This window comes from Hibiscus syriacus, unplaced genomic scaffold (genome assembly GCF_006381635.1).
Source record: "Hibiscus syriacus cultivar Baekdansim isolate YM2019G1 unplaced genomic scaffold, ASM638163v2 tig00003721_pilon, whole genome shotgun sequence".
In the NCBI taxonomy this organism is placed as follows: Eukaryota; Viridiplantae; Streptophyta; class Magnoliopsida; order Malvales; family Malvaceae; genus Hibiscus; species Hibiscus syriacus.
In genome coordinates, this window is record NW_024061981.1 from 715,457 (window position 1) to 738,182 (window position 22,726).

The 22,726-nt window shown below is 33.7% G+C and overlaps 2 protein-coding genes across 2 annotated transcripts; both read left to right on the forward strand.

Annotated features, from left to right (window-relative positions):
- The first annotated feature begins 1,178 nt into the window (after positions 1-1,178).
- Positions 1,179-22,410, forward strand: LOC120181766 (ubiquitin-60S ribosomal protein L40). The gene is made up of 6 exons (XM_039186831.1): positions 1,179-1,184; positions 15,788-15,906; positions 15,996-16,082; positions 16,158-16,260; positions 22,219-22,285; positions 22,359-22,410. Exons 2-6 carry the CDS (start codon positions 15,804-15,806, stop codon positions 22,383-22,385), a joined length of 387 nt encoding a protein of 128 aa, XP_039042762.1. The 5' UTR covers positions 1,179-1,184; positions 15,788-15,803; the 3' UTR covers positions 22,386-22,410.
- On the forward strand, positions 10,398-12,057 carry LOC120181755 (40S ribosomal protein S14-like). Its single transcript, XM_039186826.1, has 6 exons — positions 10,398-10,487; positions 10,822-10,941; positions 11,023-11,068; positions 11,316-11,401; positions 11,488-11,617; positions 11,720-12,057. Exons 1-6 carry the CDS (start codon positions 10,485-10,487, stop codon positions 11,785-11,787), a joined length of 453 nt encoding a protein of 150 aa, XP_039042757.1. The 5' UTR covers positions 10,398-10,484; the 3' UTR covers positions 11,788-12,057.
- Positions 22,411-22,726: the final 316 nt, after the last annotated feature.

Genomic DNA, 22,726 nt, shown 5'->3' on the forward strand with positions numbered 1-22,726 from the left:
GCAAATCCAGTCGGAACATGGGAGGAGTTCGTGGGAGAACTCAAAGAGCATTTCTATATGAAGAATGTTGTGCTCGAGGCTTGAGCAAAACTAAAAAAACTAATGTACAATCGTTCAATCTTGGAGTATGTCAAAAACTTCAGTGAGATCAAGATGCAAATCCCAGACTTGGGCGAGTCAGAAGGGTTCTTTGCATTCATGGATGAACTACAACGTTGGGCCAACATGGAGATCCAGAGGAGGGGAGTGACTAAACTCTCTAAGGCATTGGATGCAGTCGAGGCCATTGCCCCGTTTGAAGTGAAAAAAGTCGAATCTCTCCAATCCAAGCCAAAACCAAAAGGTAGTGGTGGGGGAGAGAAGGCCAAAGAAAGTTTTCAAAAGCCAGCCGGGAGTAATGGGAGACAGAATGACCGTCCCAAAAAGCTCTCCAATCCTTGGGAGAAAAAGGGTGAATTATCATGCTTCAATTGTGGAGGAAATCACATGAAGAGAGATTATCCTCAACTTGTGAAAGTTGCTGCCATCGAGGATAATGATGGGGTAGAGAGTGAAACTCTCAAGCTTGGCTCCATCCTTAGCACCATGGAGGTCAATAAGGGTCGTAATAAGAATGGATTGATGTATGTAGAAATCACCGTGACAGGCCAAAAGATGAGTGCACTAGTGGACACAAGTGCCTCAGAGTTTTCTTGTCCGAACAAGCTGCCAAGAAACTTGATCTTCGTGTAGAGAAGACAAGTGGGTTCATCAAAACCGTCAATACCAAAGAGGTTCCGATTGTTGGGGTAGCAAAAGGAATCCAACTTAGCCTTGGAGGATAGACTGGGAAAGAGTCTATAAAGGTAATCACACTTGATGATTTTGATTTTGTTATTGGGATTAGTTTCCTCAATCAGATTAATGTGTTCCCCTTTTTATTTACTGATTGCTTAGTAATTTGTGATCCTAAACACCAATGTATTGTTCCCGTAAGTCAAGAATCCAAAATTGATGCGAAGATGTTATCTGCGATCCAATTCTCAAAGGGGGTACGTAAGGAGGAACCCACATTTGTGCTTTCAATGGTAGGCGTTGAACCTACAATGACCGAGGAAGTCCCAATAGAAGTGGGACGAGTATTGGCAGATTTTAGGGATGTCATGCCAACTGATTTGCCAAAGTATTTACCACCGAAGAGAGAGGTGGACCACAAGATCGAGCTTGTATCAAATGTAGAGCCACCCGCCAAGGCATCATACCGAATGGCCCCACCAGTGTTAGAGGAGCTTCGTAGACAATTGAAAGAGCTCCTAGATGTAGATACATCCGACCGTCAAAGTCACCCTTTGGTGCATCGGTGTTATTTCAAAAGATGCATGACGGTTCCCTCAGAATGTGCATCGACTATCGAGCTTTGAATAAGCTCACCGTGAAGAACAAGTACCTGATCCCATTGATTACCCACTTATTCAATCAATTTTGTGGTGCAAGGTGGTTCACCAAGTTAGATTTACAGTCAGGATACTACCAAGTTCAGATAGCCGAAGGCGATAATCGAAAACTGCTTGTGTGACACGCTACGGTTCATATGAGTTCCTTGTGATGCCCTTCGGCCTCACAAATGCCCTTGCAACCTTCTACACGTTAATGAATAAGGTACTACAACCTTTCTTGATCGTTTTGTTGTAGTTTACATTGATGACATCGTAGTATATAGTAAGACCTTAGAGGAACATGTTGAACACTTGAGAAGAGTGTTTCAAGTCTTACGGGAGAACGAGCTCTATGTCAAAGAGGAAAAGTGCTCGTTTGCGCAGAAGGAAGTGTTGTTCCTAAGCTATATCGTTGGAGGGGGAAAGCTCCAAATGGACAAAGATAAGATCCGGGAGATTGATGAGTGGAAGCAACCTACAAAAGTAATTGAATTACGAGCATTCTTGGGATTAGCCAACTACTATTGACGGTTCGTGAAGGGCTATTCCAAGATTGCCACACCTTTGACCAAGCTACTCAAGAAGGACAAGGTGTGGGAGTGGAACACGAAGTGCCAAGAGGCTTTTGAAAAGACCAAAGAAGTCATGGTGAATGAGCCTGTATTGGTGTTGCCAGATTACACCAAGCCTTTTGTAGTTTATACTGATGCATCCGATGTTACCATTGGTGGAGTCCTTATGTAAGAGGGACACTCGGTTGCCTACGAAAGCCGAAAGCTCAATGAGACCGAGAGGAGGTACTCGGTTCATGAGAAGAAGATGACAGCGGTTGTACACTGATTGCGCACATAGCGACTTGCTTGGGTCCAAGTTCGTGGTGTTCACGGACAATGTTGCTAACAGTTACTTCCTCACCCAGAAGAAACTGTAACACCCCCACCTCGTACCCGACCCGTATACGAGTCTGAGGTGTCACATTGACTTTTCAAACCTTGACTTTGGACAAAATTCAAAGAAAATTTAAAACTTCCATTAAAATAAAATCGATTTATCCACATAAATTGACCAAAATCGATCAGAGCATATTCAACTCAATCACTTAGTACATGCCAACTATATTCAAATTAACCAAACACATTTAAATCATTTATTTTATGATCTAAAATTTTGTAAGGGAGATGCTGACTTGTTTTGCTCTTCTTTGCTTCTCTTCTCACTTCTGTACCTACGTGTGAAACAATCACATGCTAAGTCTATGACTTAGTGAGGCAAATAAACATATAATGTAAACTATAACTTGTAATCATGCATGAACTATTACTGCTATCACTCATACCCTTATTCACCTAACCAACCCTATAACACATATACAATATATCATTACATGTAAGAACATATATACACACATATACTCATCATTTCCATCATTAGCCTCATTTCATTATCAATATCATTTTTATTTATTTAACTTCATACATATCCTCTTATACCTAGTATTTTAACCAACATTTGACTCATTTAATCATACAATCCACATATCATCATATAAATCATATAATACAATTCATAGCACAAAAGTATACAAGTCACATGTAATATGTTTGTTGTTATTTCTTTATTAGCCCATGTACACATGTGAGAACTATAGATATGTGAGTCTATAGAGGTTGTGCACAAATGTTGTCACCACAGCTCATATAAATGCACCGAAGTGCCACGTAGAATTGCACCGAAGTGCCATATAAAATGTCCCTAAGGACCATGTAGAAAATTCCTTAAGAATCATATACATATACAAATGATCAAGTATGTGTCTCAAAATACATCAAACATATTCCAAGGAATAAATATATGTCCCGAAGGACCGCGTAGACCCTCGACTCTTGGCATGCCAACTATACCCCTAGCTCTCATGACACATAACATGGGCATTATTATTTATGTCATTTCATATTCACACATTCATAACACTTATCTCTTATCACATGTCTGGTCCCTTATAATCATGTAATCACATAGCTCATATCATTTCTTGTGAAATCATACATATCATATAAGACATATCAGACATGTTCACACAAATCACTTCAATATAATTTACTTGATTTATTATCTCGTAGATCATATCACATTTTCTTACAATTTCACAAATCATTGTCATATATGGATATCACATTTGTACTTAATCACATAGATAATATTATATAGCACTAAAATCCCACAGTTCCTATTTCGTAGCTTATATATTGTTCTTATATCTTTTTATAGACATATAAGCACCTATATCATAATTCCCTAATTTATTGTACATAATCATATCATCATTTATATTCATAACACCTAGCTCATATTTTGTTCTCTTATGCTTACATAGATCCTATAACATATATTGTAGCATACTAACATATATCACTTATATAAATTCATTTATATATAAATTTCTTATATTCTCTTAATTCAAGTTTACATTACTCTTATAACCTTTTCCTATGACTTCATAGATCTTTACCATGTAATTTATATATCATAGCTCATCTAAGCACATTAATCTTTCTCATACAACTTATCTCTCATATGATTATCATTATTTATGTACAGATCTCCTAATTGATATTCTATTTTCATATTGTCCTATAAATCAATGCTAGTTAGTTTATCTCACTTTTCATTTAATAGTATAAGTAAATTATAATAGTTTCCATAAACTTGACTCATGTAATTTATGTGTTGCTATTATATCTTTATCTAAACATATATTTACATGTTCATGATCACTTAACTTATTTTCTTTCTATGGTTATCACATACAACATTTACTATTATACATGATTCGTGACCTTATAACTTATTTCGCATATAGTTACATATTTCGTTTCCATATAACTCATATCATATAAATTCACACCTCATAACATATAATATGAACAAAGCATATACACATAATACAAACTTAATCATGCTTCTATTCATGAAAATATATAAAATATTGGAAACAGACTTATCACAAGTCTAATTTCCATATAATAATATGCACAATCTAATAATATGCACTTATCTTGGCCTCACTAAGTTCCAATCCACTTTTATGATTTTCTTTCTTTAGATCGAATCTTAACTTGATGATCATCCCGAGACTTGTTCGTACTCGATATCTACATATTATACATTGATACATATCGGTATCTAGTTGATATACTCTAATTTATCATTTCTTAGACCAAAAGAAATGTCTATTTCAATTTCCCTTGAAGTGCATCGATGCATTCTATAGTGTATCGTGCATCCCTTAACAGGTGCATCGATGCATTAATTGCATTCGATGTTTCCATTTTTAAGCTCGAAAATCCACTCAAATAAACTCAAATGATTCATCTTTAATCCCCTTTCATGTTCTTAACTCATATACACATGCGTAAACCAATTTATATCCATATAAACCATCTTTAACTTCAAAATTCTATTCCTCATATGTAACTCAAGAATTAAACCAACTTTACAATATGTTTTAATTCCAATTCTATGGCATCTAACTCCTTAATTAGACCCTTGACAAGTCAAATTTAACTTCCAACTCTAGTTATGAACTCTATTTTAAGATTTCACCCAAGAACCTCAAATCTTTAATCCCTCCTAACTCTATCATACTTTGATTTTAAGATAACTTAAGCTTTCCTTAAGCTTAGTTATCATCTAATAATCAAAACCCAACCTTAAAATCAACAATTAATCCATAAACAAAGAAACTCACCTTTGATCTTGGAGATACGGGAGGAGGAAGAAGAAGAAAGAAAACTCTGGATAATTCTCTCATTTCCCACGTGGTTCCTTATCTTATAAAAGGAATATAAAAATCTTACTTGTCAATTGACCATTTTACCCTTTAATTCATTCAATAATTACTAAATAACTTTAATTATATTTCCAATAAATCATTGAACTATTTAATTATCCTACTTTAATCACTTATTTATGAAACTTTACAATTTGGTCACTAACCTGGTATTGAGGATGTTACAGAAGCTTTCTTCCAAACAGGCTCGTTGGCGACAGTTCCTTGCTGAGTTCAACTTTTCCATGGAGTACAAGCCAGGGAAAGTGAATTGTGTTGCGGATGGCTTAAGCCGGAGGTATGCCATCGAGACCGTGGAAGTAACTTTACTCAAGATTATCAAAGAGGGGTTACCTTCCAAACGAATCATTGAAGGAACTAAGGAGGGACGATCCAGGGAATTTTGGCTCGAGGGAGAATTACTTTATTATCGAAGACATCGTCTCTTTGTGCCTCGATATGAAAAGTTGCGCAAGAAACTCATGATGGAATGCCATGATTCCAAATGGGCGGGACATCCAGGAATTGATTGGACTTTGGCCATACTTTCGGAGCAATATTATTGACCACACATGTCTGAAGCTGTGCATGCCTATGTAAAGACTTGTCTTGTTTGTCAGCAAGACAAAATAGAGGCAAAGAAACCGGCGGGACTGCTACAACCTTTGCCCATTCCAGAGCGCCCATGAGAGAGTGTTTCCATGGATTTTATCATAGGTTTGCCCAAAACTGACAGACTTTCTAGTATAATGGTTGTGGTTGATAGGTTTTCGAAGTATGCAACGTTCATACCAGCATCCAAGGTGTATCCGTCCATGGAGGTGATTTGACTTTTCCTTAAACATGTGGTGAAATATTGGGGGACACTAAAAACCATCATTAGTGACTGGGACACACGATTCACGGGAAGATTATAGACAAAATTGTTCAAGCTGATGGGATCGAGCTTGAACTTTTCCACTGCAATTTATCCACAAACAGATGAGCAAACCGAGAGAATGAATGCTTTGCTGGAGATATATCTGAGGCACTACGTGAGTGCCAACCAATGCGACTGGCCGAAGTTGTTGGATGTGGCCCAATTTTCGTACAACTTGCAACGGAGCGAGGCGAAAAACCAAAGTCCATTCGAGATCGTGATCAGACAGCAACCACTGACACCCAACATGGTTGTTACTAAATATGAAGGGCCAAATCCATCAGCACACAATGTTGCCAAGGAGTGGCATGAGCAACATGACTTAGCCCGAGCTTGTTTGCGCAAAGCCGAGAAACGGACTAAGAAGTGGGACAACCGAAAGCGTAGGGACTTGAACTTTGAAGTTGGTGATCTTGTCCTTGCAAAACTGGCCAACATTTTGCGCCATGCAGATGTGCACAAGGAGCTTGTACGAAGATACGAGGGTCCGTTTCGAGTCGTGAAATGAGTAGGCACCATGGCCTACAAGTTAAAGTTGCCTCCAACTATCCGAGCACATCCCGTGATCCATGTTAGTTTACTCAAGCCGTACTATCAAGATGTAGAGGATCCGGATCGAGGGAAGTCACAATGAGTGCCAGTCGGAGTAGCGATCTCCTATAACAAGGAGATTCAAGATATACAGGCGAAGAGAGTCATTCGACGACCAGGACACCGCCCGAGGCATAAGTACTTTGTTCTATGGAAGGGACAACCCGAATGCGAAGGGAGTTGGAAACTTACCGAGGGACTTTGGCAATTCAAGAACAGAATAGACCAATTTCATGCCAGACAAGCGACAAGGGCGTCACCGGAACTAGTGGGGGAGAATGTCACGGACCACAAGCCCACAACAGAGGTTAGCCCATGAGAAGTAGCCTAAGACTACTTAAATGGTGTTTTCAACCTTCTGGGACCCGCGAAGGCTTTACAACTTTATATAGAAAACATAATCCCTTGATTGGTGGGACTAGGTATAGTGCTTTCAATCTAGAACGTCGATGTAATTAGATCTTAGTCGTTCATTGAGAGGAGCTTCAACTATAAATAGAGGCCTCCCTCCTCATTTGTACTCACTCCTTCACTTTAAGAAATCATAAGAGCATTCTTCTCTTAAAGCTTTCTTATCTTCCTTTTGTGCTAGTTCTCTTGTTCTTTCTTTCGTTGAGAATCTAAACATCTTTTCTTGGGTTATTTTCAGGCTTACTTAGCCGCGATCACTAAGAAGGTGACTAAGGCCACACGTTCCGAGGCGTCGAAGTTCCAAGGGCGTGACATTTTGAGTTAGTGGAGGTAGTGGACGGCAACATGGTAGGGGAAGATAATTGTTGTTGGGTAGTGTTTGAGTGGGTGAGAAAAAGCCAATGAAAATGGGGACCATAAAATAATAATAATTATAATAATAATAATGTTAATAATAATAACTAATTATTATAATAATGATAATAACAATATAATAATTTTAAGTCTCGTCAAAGACGTGTGTCTACATCTCCGAAAAGGTCAACAGACTCTACACGATACGACCTTTCAAAATCGATTTTAGAAATGACTTGGTCCGCTTTACTATCGCTAATGCGAGGTTCAAGGAGAACGACCATGGAGGAATTGTGATCCTGCTTATATTCTCGAAAGACTTTGGGGAATTTGACCCTAACACATCCCTGACAGTTACATGTAATTTAAGTAAAATCCATAGAAAATGATAGGAAAGGTGGCATTATTGGTTTAAACCAGCATTGGGAATCGAAAGCACGATGTCCATGCTATGGGTCGTACTTTGCTTACGTATGGAGTACACAATGTTATTCATAACTTCTATAACTAGATGTTAGATGTTACGGGGAGTTGGTATATTTAAGCTTAAAGCATTCGTTACAAAACATGTAAGGGACACCTTTCTCTTTAGAGGCAGAGAAAAGATGATTGAACGGAACATCATGAGAGTTTGGAGGGTGAGGTGGTATGTGGGCATGGTTCTCGTTAAACTTGATGACGACATGGATTTTGGGGTCTAGAGTGGTATTAACAGGTTGTTCTTCCAATCCAAGGGAGTTTTTGAAAAGAGAAAATAATTTCAGTGACCGAAAATGCCTTATAATATACGATTTTAACCAATTTTTTTTGGATTTGCGAAAATGACCAACAAATTCGCAACACGAACTCCAATTTCATAACACAGGTTCCAAAATCGCAACGCTAATTACCGATATAGGTAAACAGTACTATTGCAACGCGATTTTCAAATTCGCAACGCTAATTACCGATATAGGTAAGCAGTACTATCGCAACGCGATTTTCAAATTCGCAACGCTAATTACCGATATAGGTAAACAGTACTATCGTAACGCGATTTTCATATTCGTAACAAGATTTTCAAATTCGCAACGCTAATTACTGATATAGGTAAACAGTACTATCACAACACGATTTTCAAATTCGCAAAGCTAATTACCGATATAGGTAAACAGTACTATCGCAACACGATTTTCAAATTCACAACGCTAATTACCGATATAGGTAAACACAACTATCGCAAGGCGAATTTCGCAAATCGAATTTGCCAATTTCGCAAATCGAATTCGCCAATTTCACAACTTAATTACCGACATACGCAACGTGATTTTCAAATTCGCAACGCTAATTACCGATATAGGTAAACAGTACTATCGCAACGCGATTTTGGAAACTGTGTTGCGATTTACAAATTCGCGTTGCGTATTTGAAAATTGTGTTGCGAAATTGGAGTTCGCATTGCAAATTTATTGGTCATTTTCGCAAATCCAAAAAATTTTGGTTAAAATCGTATATTATAAGGCATTTTCGGTCACTGAAGTTATTCTCTTTTGAAAATGGGGTTAATATTCGATGAAAATAAAATCCCATTAAAACTTACGGAGATCTAAATAGAGGATGAAAGAGTAATGGGGGAGGGAATTATGGAAATTTCATTCATGCACGTTGGGTTTTGCATGGCAGGGATTTTTTTGTATCTCATGCATGGACGGGAGCGTCATGCACGTGGAATCATTAGTTGCATTGAGAATGAGGGCAAAAGGATTAAGATTTTGCAAGCGAGTAATGTGGCTTGGGCCAACCACCACTAAATAGTTAACTGTGGATAAGCCCGGAGAGGTAAAAGAGGTAGGTTTAGAAATAGAAACACTACCGTGATTTGATGTGGGGTTAAGGTTCTTATTTTTAGTCACTGATTTTCCCCTTGGATTAGGGATAAGGGATCCAAAGATTGACAGGGGATTAGTGGTGGTTTTGGAAAGATTTTTTAGCGAGGAAACAATATTTGTAGTTCTCGGATTCTCTCCCTCAGTTTGGCAGGAGTTACCATTTTCAGAAGGGGAAACAACTAGAGTATCGAAATGGCATCCCAAAGATTTTGTTACTTTAGGAGTGTTTTGTTTCCTAGAATTATCTGTTTGTGGTCGATAACGACGTCTCTCGACGATCGTTCACGTCCCATATGGAGTTCGATTGGTTTGATCGTTGGTGTCCATGTTGAGAGTCATATTCGATTCATTACTCTGTATGGTTTCATTCGGAACTGGTGTATTATAAAGGTCACGGTGGGACAATCCTTGTTGACAGTAACCGAAGAGATTGATGGTTGTGTGCAAGCATCCTTCAGGTGACTGAACCGCCCACATGAGAAGCAAACGAGCAGGAGATTTTCATACTCAACCGGTTGAATCTTATAACCGATCACCACACAAGAGATTAATGGTTTTTATAAGTGCTGCCATTTTTAAAACTTATATATATATATATATATATATTATAAAAAATAAATATTTAAAAAATTTTAGGGTGTCAATTAATATCCTGCATGATATTGAGGGATTATGATTTAATATTTATAGATTAAGAATTAAAATATTAAGATTTAAATTTAAAATTTAAAACTTAATTTTTTTTTATTGATAACATGTGATAATATTAAAATATTATTTATTAAATTAAAATATTTATATGATGAAATTTCATTTTTGAAATTAGTTAAAATTTTACTATTCATACTTATTTAGTATTTAAAATTTACAGATCAGAAAAAGATTAAAATGACGCATCTACCACTACACCAATGGTATATATTAATAAGGTTTTTTCGTCATTTACCGTCGGTGTTAATAAAACCCTAACTATAAAAACGATAGTAATCGATTTTTCTATATCTATTAGAAAGCTAGTTTCGTTGGAGGCTGAAGCTCAGCGAACGCGCTCGCGTTAAACTCTAGTTTTCGAGCTCTCTATCATTTTGCCTGAAGCCATGGTAATTCTCTCTTTGCATCTATTTTCAATTCTCGGTTACAAGTTAAATATTGTTTGGCTGCTGGGAATAAAGGTTAGGATTTGGGCATAGAAAAGATTGAGTTTTACAGACTAAATTAGTGATGTAGTTTTGTAATAAGTACTTAATTTTATGTTCCCCTCGATTAGTGTTATTCACTTGGCATTCTCTATGAACGGTGTTTGTTTCAGATTCAATTGGAGTCTTTGAGGGCGCGGTGTTTTGTTTTTGTTTTTTGTTAGTATTGGATCGATATTTTAAGACATGGGTGCATTTTAAGATTGCTGATGTCTTCTTTGTTCGGATTATTTTGTAGTCGAGGAGAAAGGTTAGGGAGCCTAAGGAGGAGAATACTACCCTTGGACCTGCTGTTCGAGAGGGCGAATATGTTTTTGGGGTGGCTCACATTTTTGCTTCATTTAATGACACATTTATTGTGAGTTATGACAACCTATGCTGATATTGATTTTGTTTTTGTGCAAAATTCTGCTTGATATGCTCTGATTGAATTTTGCAGCATGTGACTGATTTGTCTGGAAGGGAAACAATGGTTCGCATAACTGGTATGGTTTATGGTTCTGTTTAGAAAATGAGTGATTCGTTGATCTTGGGTTTTTTGTATTATTACCATTGCTGGTCTTTGAAATTGTTGGCTTTTCATAGGAAACTGACTAGTTATTCAAAGGCCAAATTGTAAAAAGGATGTTGATTTCTCATTGCAATGCGTGGTGGTAATATTAATGTTCTGGTATGGAGTTACTCTATGAAGAATATTCTCCCAACTTATCCCTTGCATTTTCCTAAAAATAGGTGGTATGAAGGTGAAAGCCGACAGGGATGAATCTTCTCCTTATGCGGCTATGCTTGCTGCTCAAGATGTTTCTCAACGCTGCAAGGTTTATATAGCCTACCCCCTGAATTATGGTTCAATATATAGTTAATATGTGGTAAATTGATGTGTATTCATATCTATTATTTGCAGGAGTTGGGTATTACTGCCCTTCATATAAAGCTCCGAGCTACCGGAGGGAACAAGACGAAGACCCCAGGTCCTGGTGCCCAATCAGCACTTCGAGCCCTTGCTCGTTCCGGCATGAAAATTGGTCGAATAGGTGCATTTCCTTCATCCTTCCATTTCCCATATTGTTCTATTAAGTCCAGTCACTTCAACTACTGTATACGCACACTGACATGTATCATTTTTTTCTCCTCAGAGGATGTTACCCCTATTCCCACGGACAGTACCCGCCGAAAGGGTGGCAGACGTGGAAGAAGGCTGTGATTCTCTGCTTCATATATGTTACACAGCTATGGCTGCAGTGATGCTTGGAATTATCTTTCTCTAATGAACAATTTTTCATTTACAATCAAGCTTGTTTTGCCTATTTCACTTGCTGAACGTTAGTTTCTGGAGTGGATTTTAATCTTTTATCTGGAAAGACAATCTTTGGAACTACCATTTAATATTCTTAGTTTTCTATGTGGAGGATGTGGTTGTGGCCTTATCGCCAATGAGAACTTCCTACTTGTTCAATGGTGATAATATTTTCAATATCCAGATAGAATTCTTGCTCCCAATGAAATGCTATCTTCCCCTCCGGAGTTATAATTATAACACAATTTGAACATGTGTTTTGTGTGCATTTTTTTTCTGTTGTTATCGTGGGTTGTGATAAACTACCGCCGGTTCCTATCTTTATTGAGCTTCTATCAACAATTAAAAGGTTTTCTTGGAAAGTGGGTTTTGCAAGCCAAATGTTTCCTAGCATAAAAGGAACAAAAATATTGCAAATAATTATCTCTGATTATCATCTTAATTAAATTTTAATATTTTTTTAATAGAATGGGATATTACAATGTAGTATTATTTATTTATTTTTTAATAGAAACGGCTATTATTATTAAAAAGTGAATATTTGAAATTATAATAAAAAATTTCATTATCATTGTAAATTAAATACATAATTTGAATTTTTCTTATAATATTGAAATTAACCACTTTAGATTATATAAGGATTATACATGTAAAAAGTTAAAAATTCAACCAAAAGATTTGAATAAATTTGTTTGCATCCACAGATGAATCACGAAAGGGAATTAAGCTATTGAAAGACCATCGAGAACGTCAAATTAGAATCAAGCGTAATGAGAAACAATCCACGAACACAAAATCACGCATCTAAATTCAATCTAAAGGTCTATAGCAGGGAAAATCAGCAAGATTTCAAATAATCGCCATCTTGATCAGTTGTGACGTTGTCAAATCCAACATTGAGAAAACATAAATAAAAGAACGGTGAAACGACCCAGAAAAAAACGTGACACAAAGGCAGAAATAAAGAAAAAAGAACTGACGGTTGGTAACTAGCATCAAAATCAGTTTCACCACTGGCTAAACAAAATCAAAGAAGAAAAAGGTGATATAATTTTTAAAAAACTATACAAACTCAAAGCAAAAAAGAAAAAAAAGAAGGCTTAATATAAAAATAAGTGTGTAAAATTTGCCTCGAAATACGTTTTAGTGCCTAAACAATTTTTTTGTTAAAAATAGGTGCTTAACGTTTTTTCAATTATACTTTTAGATGCCTACCGTTTATTTTAATTTTTTAATAATAAAAATATTTTTTTTAATTAAAAAATAAAAAAAGATCAATTTATTTATAAAAAAACCCCAATTTTCATTGAAATTGTAAAAAACCCTAAAAAGTTAAAAGCTTTCATTTCAACCTCATTGTCAACCGTTGCGCCCATCCCCAGCCACCATCGTCATCGCTAAACGATCACCCACCCGTCGCCACCCACCAATTGATCAATCGTCGTTCTTACAATCACCAAAAATCTCTAAATCTAAAATCTCCAATATACAAATCTCTAATTTCCAATTTCAATTTTTTAACCCAAATGGTTTCCGGCCATCGTCGTCGTCGTCCAACGGTTGGGTTTTGATCCGAATAGCACGATGGTTCGAATGGTGGCGACGGTGTAGCTTATGGATGTTGGAATCGGCCGAAATCGACGATGGAGGCTTAAAATCCGACGAACCTTTGAACCCTCCATGAAAAATGGTGGTGTATTACAACTCAAGGCTAATAGAGGTTTGATTGTGGTTCGACGCCGGTGGCGGTGAAAATCTACACCCGTCGGCCGACGACTTTTAGAAGTGGGAAGGGGGAGTTGCACCGGGGGGTTTTGTTTGATTTTTTTTACAAAAAAATATTTTTAATTTTTAATTTTTTTAAATAAATTCTCAAAAAATTTTAGAACGTGACATGTGTCACTTAACAGAAATATTTAATGACAGTTAACGTTCGAGTACCTAAAAAATATAACGTTTAAAACTTTAGGCACTTATCTTTAGCAAATAAATATTTAGGCACTAAAATTTATTTCGAGGTAAAATTTGGGTACTTATTTTTGTATTAAGCCAAAAAAAGGGAAGGGTGAGCGACTACGTAACCCTAATGTAGTATTTATTTATAATCTATCTTAATCATGAACAACATATATATTTTGTAAATGTAACTGCTCGAACCTAGAATCTTAGGATATCACTAAGATTATTCAATGTATTCAATTGAATTTTAAAATTAAAATATTGTGTCCATTAAGGGGGTGTTCGGTTCGCGAAAAAGAATATTACCAAGGGGGATAATCTTTTCCAGAATAGTATTCCCATGTTTGGTTCACGGAAAAGATTATTACTAGTGAATAATATTTTTCCAATATTAACATTTTTTTATTAAAATGGTGGGAATGTCATTACCTCCAAATTCATAGGAATTAGACAATTCCCACCACTTTGGATAATAATATCTCTAGACTAATGAATTTTTTTTCTAATGATCATTTTCAATTCTTATTTTTTTGTACTTTACTCAAAATTATAAATATAACAATAATATACAAAGAGTTTAATTTAGTAAAATATTAATAAATTTGAGTATTTACATTATTTTATATTTTATATTTTTAATATTCAATATACTAATTATTTATAATCTTATAAGAATGATCATTTTCAATTTGTACTTTACTTAAAATTATAAATATAATAATATATAAAGAGTTTAATTTAATAAAATATTAATAAATTTGAGTATTTAAATTATTTTATATTTTTAATATTCAATAAATTAATTATTTATAATCTTATAAGAATGATAATTTTCAATTCTTATTTTTTGTACTTTACTTAAAATTATAAATATAATAATATATAAAGAGTTTAATTTAATAAAATATTAATAAATTTGAGTATTTAAAATTATTTTATATTTTTAATATTCAATATATTAATTATTTATAATTTTATGAGATGAAAATAATATGATTTTAGAAATGCAATTATTTAAAATAATATCTAACTTTAAGTTATTAAAAATAAATCTTATTCGTTGAAAAATAATATCTTTGAACACTAGAGATCATAATATTATTTTTATATTATATTATATTTTACATAAATACATATGAAAATTATATAAAAAATATAAATTTAATATACTAATTATACATTAAATGTATTTTTTTCTCAAAATTTAGATAATTTAACGATTAAAATGTTGCTATGAATTTTTATTCAAATATTTATGATTCAATATTAAAGTTAAAATGTTTTTAAAAAACATATATCACAAGGCAAAATTGGTAAAATATGTATTTAGGTAATCTTATATTCCTCCAACCAAACACTGTAATTTTACATTTCTGTTAGACAAACCAAATAAGGTAATACAACATTTTCATATTAATTTTATATTCGATAATACAATATTTCCATTGTAATCTTATATTATGATAATGCTATTGTCAAAGATAAAAGACGAGAGACTTGAAATAAAAAACGTTAAGGTTTATTAAACATCCAAACACGTCATTTGATGGTATGATTTACAAAACTTAATGGCTACACATTTATAGTGGTTCTCCCATCAAGAACCCTTAACTTCATGGCCATAACTTCATGGTAATAAAATATTTTCTTACCCGATTCATATTGTTTGCGAGTATTTAAAGTTAAAAAATAATGTACTATTTTCTTTTAAAAAATAAGTTGTAATGCGTTACAATAAAATTAGCTAAATTTTTTAATAAATAAACTCAATATTTATTCCGGATCTAAATTATAATTCACAAATTTGGTTTGTGTAATTTGTTAAGCCTAAATGTTTTGAGCCCAAAGGAAAAGGCCTAATACTATCTCGGCTTCAAAGAGGAAGCCCCTGAAAACGACATAAAACCCTAAGAATCAAGGGTTAAAGCCGCTGATTGTTTTTGTGGAGAGACGGGCCGAAGAAGATGCAGATATTCGTGAAAACCCTAACCGGCAAGACCATAACTCTCGAAGTCGAGAGCAGTGATACCATTGACAATGTCAAAGCTAAGATCCAAGATAAAGAAGGTAATTTCCCCATATTCCAATTTCCATTTTTTTTCCACCTTAACTTGTTAGATTGAGTTAAAAAGTTCTATTTTCCTGAACCAACGCAGGAATACCACCGGACCAACAACGTCTCATCTTCGCCGGAAAACAGCTCGAAGATGGCCGTACATTGGCTGACTACAATATCCAGAAAGGTTAATCTTTTGAGCTTTTCTTCTTTCGTTTTCAGCGATATTTTTTACTTTTTCGGTTGATCTAATTTGATGCAGAATCAACGCTTCATCTTGTTCTGAGGTTGAGAGGTGGGATTATTGAGCCTTCTTTGATGGCTTTGGCTCGCAAATACAACCAAGACAAGATGATTTGCCGCAAGTAAGCTTATTTTCTTTATCTCTTTCTGCATATTTCCCCTTTTTCTTTTCTTAAGAGGGACAGACATAGCCTCTGCTGTTAATCTGAAACGAGATAGAGGTCATACGAGGTTCCAATAATGATTGCATAACCATTTTTCTACTTTGTCAGCTGATCTACCCTTCCTGACAGCTGATTTCCATGAATGACTCAATTAATAATGCAAGAACTTGATCTAAAATTTTAGTATGTTGTGGTATTTATAACAAATATGCGAGACTGCAAGTTGAATCCCCTCATATTTTCCAAAATTCAACTTTTCATTGTCTGTTGGTCTAACCTATGAAGTAAATTACTAAAATGTTAAATTACTATACTATTTAAAATGTTAAATTACTATACTATTTTAAATGTTTTCAATTGGCAGTTGACTAGTTTTTCAGGTAAATTACATGTTCAGTCACCCATTTATAACTTTGTTTCTATATCTGTTACCTACTTTTTTTCTTCAAAATCACATCTAATGTTATGTTTTTGTTTTAGTTCTATTGTTAAAATATAATTGACATAACATTTTTTTTATATTTCTTTTGATTTTTATATCATTTTCTTTTTTATTTTCGGCATTTTAGTGATATTTGTTTTTTTTACCAATAAGGTGATAACTTTAAGTAAAATTACAAATGTTGTAGTATATGTTTGAGAGTTGAACTTTGATTTCTTTGAAAAAGGGTTTAATGCATAGCCATTGTGCTAACTATATTATATTATTTTTTTATTAAAATCTATATTTAACTTATATTAAATTATCATCATAAAATATATACTTTTAATTGATTTTTATATTCGAACAAGGAATCATCAGTTTAAGTAACTAATCATTTTGCTATTAAGTTAACTTAAGAATTTGTTAATATTCTATTAATATTAATATTTATTTTATACGACGGTAAAATTAAAGGTTAAATTATGTTGCATTTTATTTGAGGTAAAAAATAATTAAATAATTATCTATATAAATGTAATACTAATTTATTTTAAAAATAATATAAATTTTAATACAAGTATGAAAAATTAAATTCATATGGATCTAATTAACTTTATATTGGATTAATTAAATAAAAGTATAATTTTTATAATATTTTTAAATTTTAAGTAATTTAAAATTTATATTTTATCCAAAAAAACTATAAATTTAACTTTTTTTGAAAAATAATTTAGTACTAAATTTTTAATTATTTTTATACTCAAATTAGTTGAAAATAAATTTTCTTTAATTTAATAGTTATATATATAATGGTTGATTTTTTTGCTTTTTTTAATTTAAAATATCAAATTTAATTGAAATTATTTATTTTATGATGATAATATAATATAATATAATTTATATATAAACATTGATGAAATAATCACACAAAATATGCCTAGTCAAATGATTAGACTTTGGTCTCTTTTTAGGAGGGTCAAGGTTTGATTATCAATTGTGGTAACATTTGTAATTTCATTTTATTTTATATTCTTAAGGTGATGTTACCTGTCATCAATCGAAGAAAATTATTAAAAAAATATCTTTACGATATTGACAATGAAAAAAATGATTTGGAATTTTGAAAAATGTAGTCATAGCTAAGTGATATATATCATTAACTAATTGAAGGAAATTTTAATTTAATTTTTCAATTAGACATCACAACTTTTATTTTGAAAGAATAAAAAAAGCGAGTAGATAAATGACCAAATAACTCATTATCTAATCATTTCTCTATTTATTGAATTAGTACTCTTTTTTTACCACGTGGGACATAAGTACTTTTTTGTAGGAAGCTTCTTTGAAAAGTGCTTTCTCCAAAATGTACCTTATTATACTCATGTGGCATGGTAATGAAAATGTGTTTTTTTTGAAAAATATTAAAATATTAAATGTGTTTATTATCGGTGATTTAACCTAAATATCACCCTATAAACCTAATATGTTCTAAATAACACTCATTTGACCAATATTTCCCTAACTAACATCCTTTTGTTTGCGTTGGCACTAAGGCGAGTACATTATAGATATCAACAAAGAAATGTGAATAAATGATTATGACGGGGGTATCGCTATGGTCATATGACAACCAACTTGGCTGAAGCAATCAATTCAACCTTAAAGGGGGCGCGTCATTTATCAGTCACGGCGTTGGTCAAAACGACTTATTTTTCGTTTGGGTCAACTATTTGTAAAGCTCGGTGGACAAACTCTTACTTGGATGCAGAACATCCATATTTATCACCCAAGACTAGTAATTGGTTTACAGAAAAAAGTGGCTGCATCAAATGTGATGTTGGTTACAATTTTTTCTCACACCCGTGAATTATTTCGTGTAACCGAAATGCCACGTCATCTTCAAGGGATTGAAGTTAACTCTTTCAGAGTTAATCTGCAAGAGAGGTGGTGTGATTGTGGTTTCTTTCAAGCACTCAAATATCCATGATCTCAGGTCATACCAACTTGCTCACATTCGCATTTGGATTACAAAAATTATGTTTATCTCGTATACCAACTTTCACAAGTATTCAAAGTATATGAATTTGAGTTTCCGCCCATAGGTAATGAAAGAGACACAGATGAGATTTAAACTTGGCTTAAAATCGTACCAGATCCGTTGGTATTGAGGGACTCAGCTCATCGAAAATCCACTCGAATACATTGTGATATGAATATTCATGAGAGGTCAACAAAACAAAAAAGATGTGGGCATTGCAAAAACATCAGGCACAATAGAAAAAAATGTCCAGATCTGTTATCATCACTTAATTGTAACCCTTATGTAATTGCATTTTCTATAATTTCCCAATGTATGTCTATTTTCTACCTAAATTTTCCACTTACCTCTTACTTCAAGTAATTAACTTTTCAATTTAATCGAACCTTACCTTAAAGCACTTTAACCTACACAACCTTAATGAACCTTTGACTTACAAAATCCTTCACCACTTTCACCTTAACGAAACATATAACACTTTAACCTAAATTCACTCCACCTTAAATACAAAATTAAAAATACATTAGACAATTCTTAAATCATAATCGGAACACTTTACATAATAAATTACTAATTTATAATAACTCTAAACTCTAAATCTTTACCCTAATTAAAAAATAAAAGCAAATGTGCGTCCCCTGAAACGCTCTTTCCACTGTGGTGCCACATCAACTGGAACGAGCTTCCCCAAAAACGCGTCTTATGTCCACATAAGCAAATCCCGTTAAAGCGCACTACCGGGAGCGCGCCTTAGTGCCACCGCAGACGAAAATGTGTTAGTTAGGGAAATATTGGTCAAAAGATGTTATTTAGGGCATATTAGGTTTATAGTGTGATATTTAGGTTAAATCACCTATATTATCGATGTGAGATTCAAGACAAAAAAATATTCTTCTACTTTTTTTTGTTATATAATCTCTATTTTTATATTTATTTAATCCCATTTTTTATTAAAATATAAATTATATATATATTAATTGAAATTAAATATGTCATTATTTTAAAATGTTAACATTTAATCTTATAGTTCTGGTAATCTGGTTCACACATAGTATCTCCAATTTATGGATGAATTTTCCTTTTCCTCTGTATTTGCTCTCTCAAAAAGTTGCCGGTGAGGCGGCGGCACCAGCCGTTAAGGATGTATGCTGGCCGCCGATGTTTCTCTTTCTTTTCCTCTGTCACTTTTCCTTATAATAAGTTGTCTTTCAGCAACAAGGATGGTGGTGAAGGCGACACCGTCTAGCGAAAGAGGCCATTTTCGTCTTCAAGCGGTTCGTTGTTCGTCGTCGTTGTTAACTCTCCATTGCCTCTTAGCTTGAATTGAGTGAGTGGGTTTGCTCGAATGGTATGGAATAAATCTTTAAACCCTAAATTAGTTTTGGGATTTTTGGAATCGGGTTCAGAGAAGCATGCATGGTTTGGAATAAATTGTCCATCTCTGGTTACCGCAGTCACTTCCTCTCCTTCGTCCTTCGGGTATTTCTAATTGCTGAAGCTTATCCATTATTGTGTTTCTTTATTTGTTGCCGGTAGACCATGGGGTCTAGCTTGATTTGTGTGAGGGGGTTGTTAGTAGCGTATGGGTTTTATGTTGATGGATGGGCATTTTGTCATGGTCTGAGTTTTCTGGCTTCTTCTGTATTTCGGGAGTTGTTTTCTCTAGATTCTCAGCAACTTCTTGTGTGGGTGAGGTATTGGGAGTCTTTTTCCTCTGCTTTGTCAGGCGGATATCCAAAGTGTGAGTGTATGAGCCTCGGGTATGCATTGTTTTGGGAATCTAGGAGGTTGTCGGAGATGGTGCTCTGTCATGTAGGCCCTCGTGTGATATGCCTTCTGTGGGAAATAAGGTGGTTGTTGGGTGATTGCAAGTTCTATTTCAAGCTTCAAGGCTATTGTTTATTGGTTTAGGGTCGTTTAGTGAGATTGCTTTTCTTTGTGCGTTGCTTCTGGCGAAGTTATGGTTTTTGCTGTTTCGTTGTGTTGTTTAGGTTCTTTCCTTGGGTCTTGAAGTATGTGTATGTTTCTTAGTGTGTCATTTATTCACCTTGTCGGTTTGTCTGTGGTGCTCTTATTATGTGCAAGAATGGGACTTGTGAGAGGGCGGGGTACCATCTCAATGATGCAAGTGTTTTATGTGTATTTATCTTTACCACCCCAAGGTACACTCTTTTTCCTCCATTTAGGATTAGGGAGGTTTTTTAATGAGGTCCTTGAGGTGGTTTACTTTGTTATTTCTAATACAAAGTACCATCTTTCAAAAAAAATATTTAATCTTATAAATTATGAATTATATATTTTGTTAAAAGGACTTTTAAATGTTTTCAAACTTTTAATATTGAAAAGTGGATAACTATAGTATAAATTGATTTAAAAACTTTATGAAATTTGAAGTTTTGAAGGTATATTTTTTTTAGTTTTGAATCCCACATCGTTAAAAAAACAAAGACCAACATTCTAATTATGCTATATAAATTAATACCAGTAGTCTTCCCAATTCATTGAGTCAAATTATGTCCTTTCTTGTGTGACATAAAAGGGTGTTAATCGAAGATTAATTTGTTCTGGTTGTCAAATAAGAAATTGTTATTTAATGGTGTTTTTGATTTTGAGTAAAAAAATTTAGTTTTGGAAATATGTTTTATTAATTAGTGAAAAATTATAGAAGAAAAAAATATTAGAATCTGACTGTGGGTCTAATGATATACGGGAGAAAAATGAAAAATGTAGTCATCGAATTGAATCTAATATTTTTTTAAATGATAGTATATTGTATATATCAAATTATAATTATTATTATTAATATCGTAATATATATATTACGATACTAATAGTTATTAATTATAACTTAATCTATATATAATATGTTATTTTTAATCAAGTATTAGATTTAACTCAATTGTTGAGCATCTCCTCTCATGCCATATTAGATCCGAGTTCAAATCCTTGCATTATGTTTATTTTTTCTTTAATGTCTATTAATAAGGTAAATAGGTAATGTTATCAAACATGTTGGTGGTTTTTCTCCTTATTTCTTGTTTCATTTATTTTTCACTAATTCAATTGTGAAATTGTGATGTACATCATTGGTTGATTTGAAGAAAAATATTAAATTAAAAATAAATAAATAAAAGGAATAATGACACATATTATTGATTGAATGAGAAAATTAAATTAAAATTAGTATCAATTTGATAGGATGTAAGTAATGAAGATCTAATGTGTAATGATGCAAATTTATTTAATTGTCACGTTAACATTTGTCTTAATAATTAATGATAAAGCTGGTTTAGTGGGTTAATTGCTAGAACTTTTAATAATGTGATCATTTTATGTTTCAATTGTTATGGAGATTGATGTTGTATATATGATAAGATTCAAGTAAATGATTAGTTTAAAGAGCCTAGTGGCATGGTCTCGGTTGTTGCTTTGGTCTAATATTGTGGGATGGTAGGTGTTATGCTCGGCTGCATCCAAGAGCCGTGAACTGCCGCAAGAAGAAGTGTGGTCACAGCAATCAGGTTTGTATGTTTTTGGGTTCTTGTACGTTTTATTATCTTAAATGAAACTAAATATTCCTTTCACTTGTTGCAGTTGAGGCCCAAGAAGAAGATCAAGTAGACTATGACTAGGGTTATCCTGCCTGCTTTGAATGCCAGACATTTCCATTTACTTTGCTATTATTCTATGTTGTATGGATTCTGGATTTGATGTTAAAATGTCACAGTAACTTTCTCATGGATTGTGGGACTCCCATTGTTGAATGCATGCAAATGAGTGTTCTGAAGCACTGGTAATGTAGGTGAATGCATAAAATCCTCCTTTTAGCATTAAAACTCCCATAGTCATAGCTAAGGCCACTCCAGCCATCAACCGATGTATTATCAGGCGCATATGGATCTTTATCAGTTAAATATGTACCGACCGTGTATCTGGTAACATCCAAGCTCACTTTTTTCCTA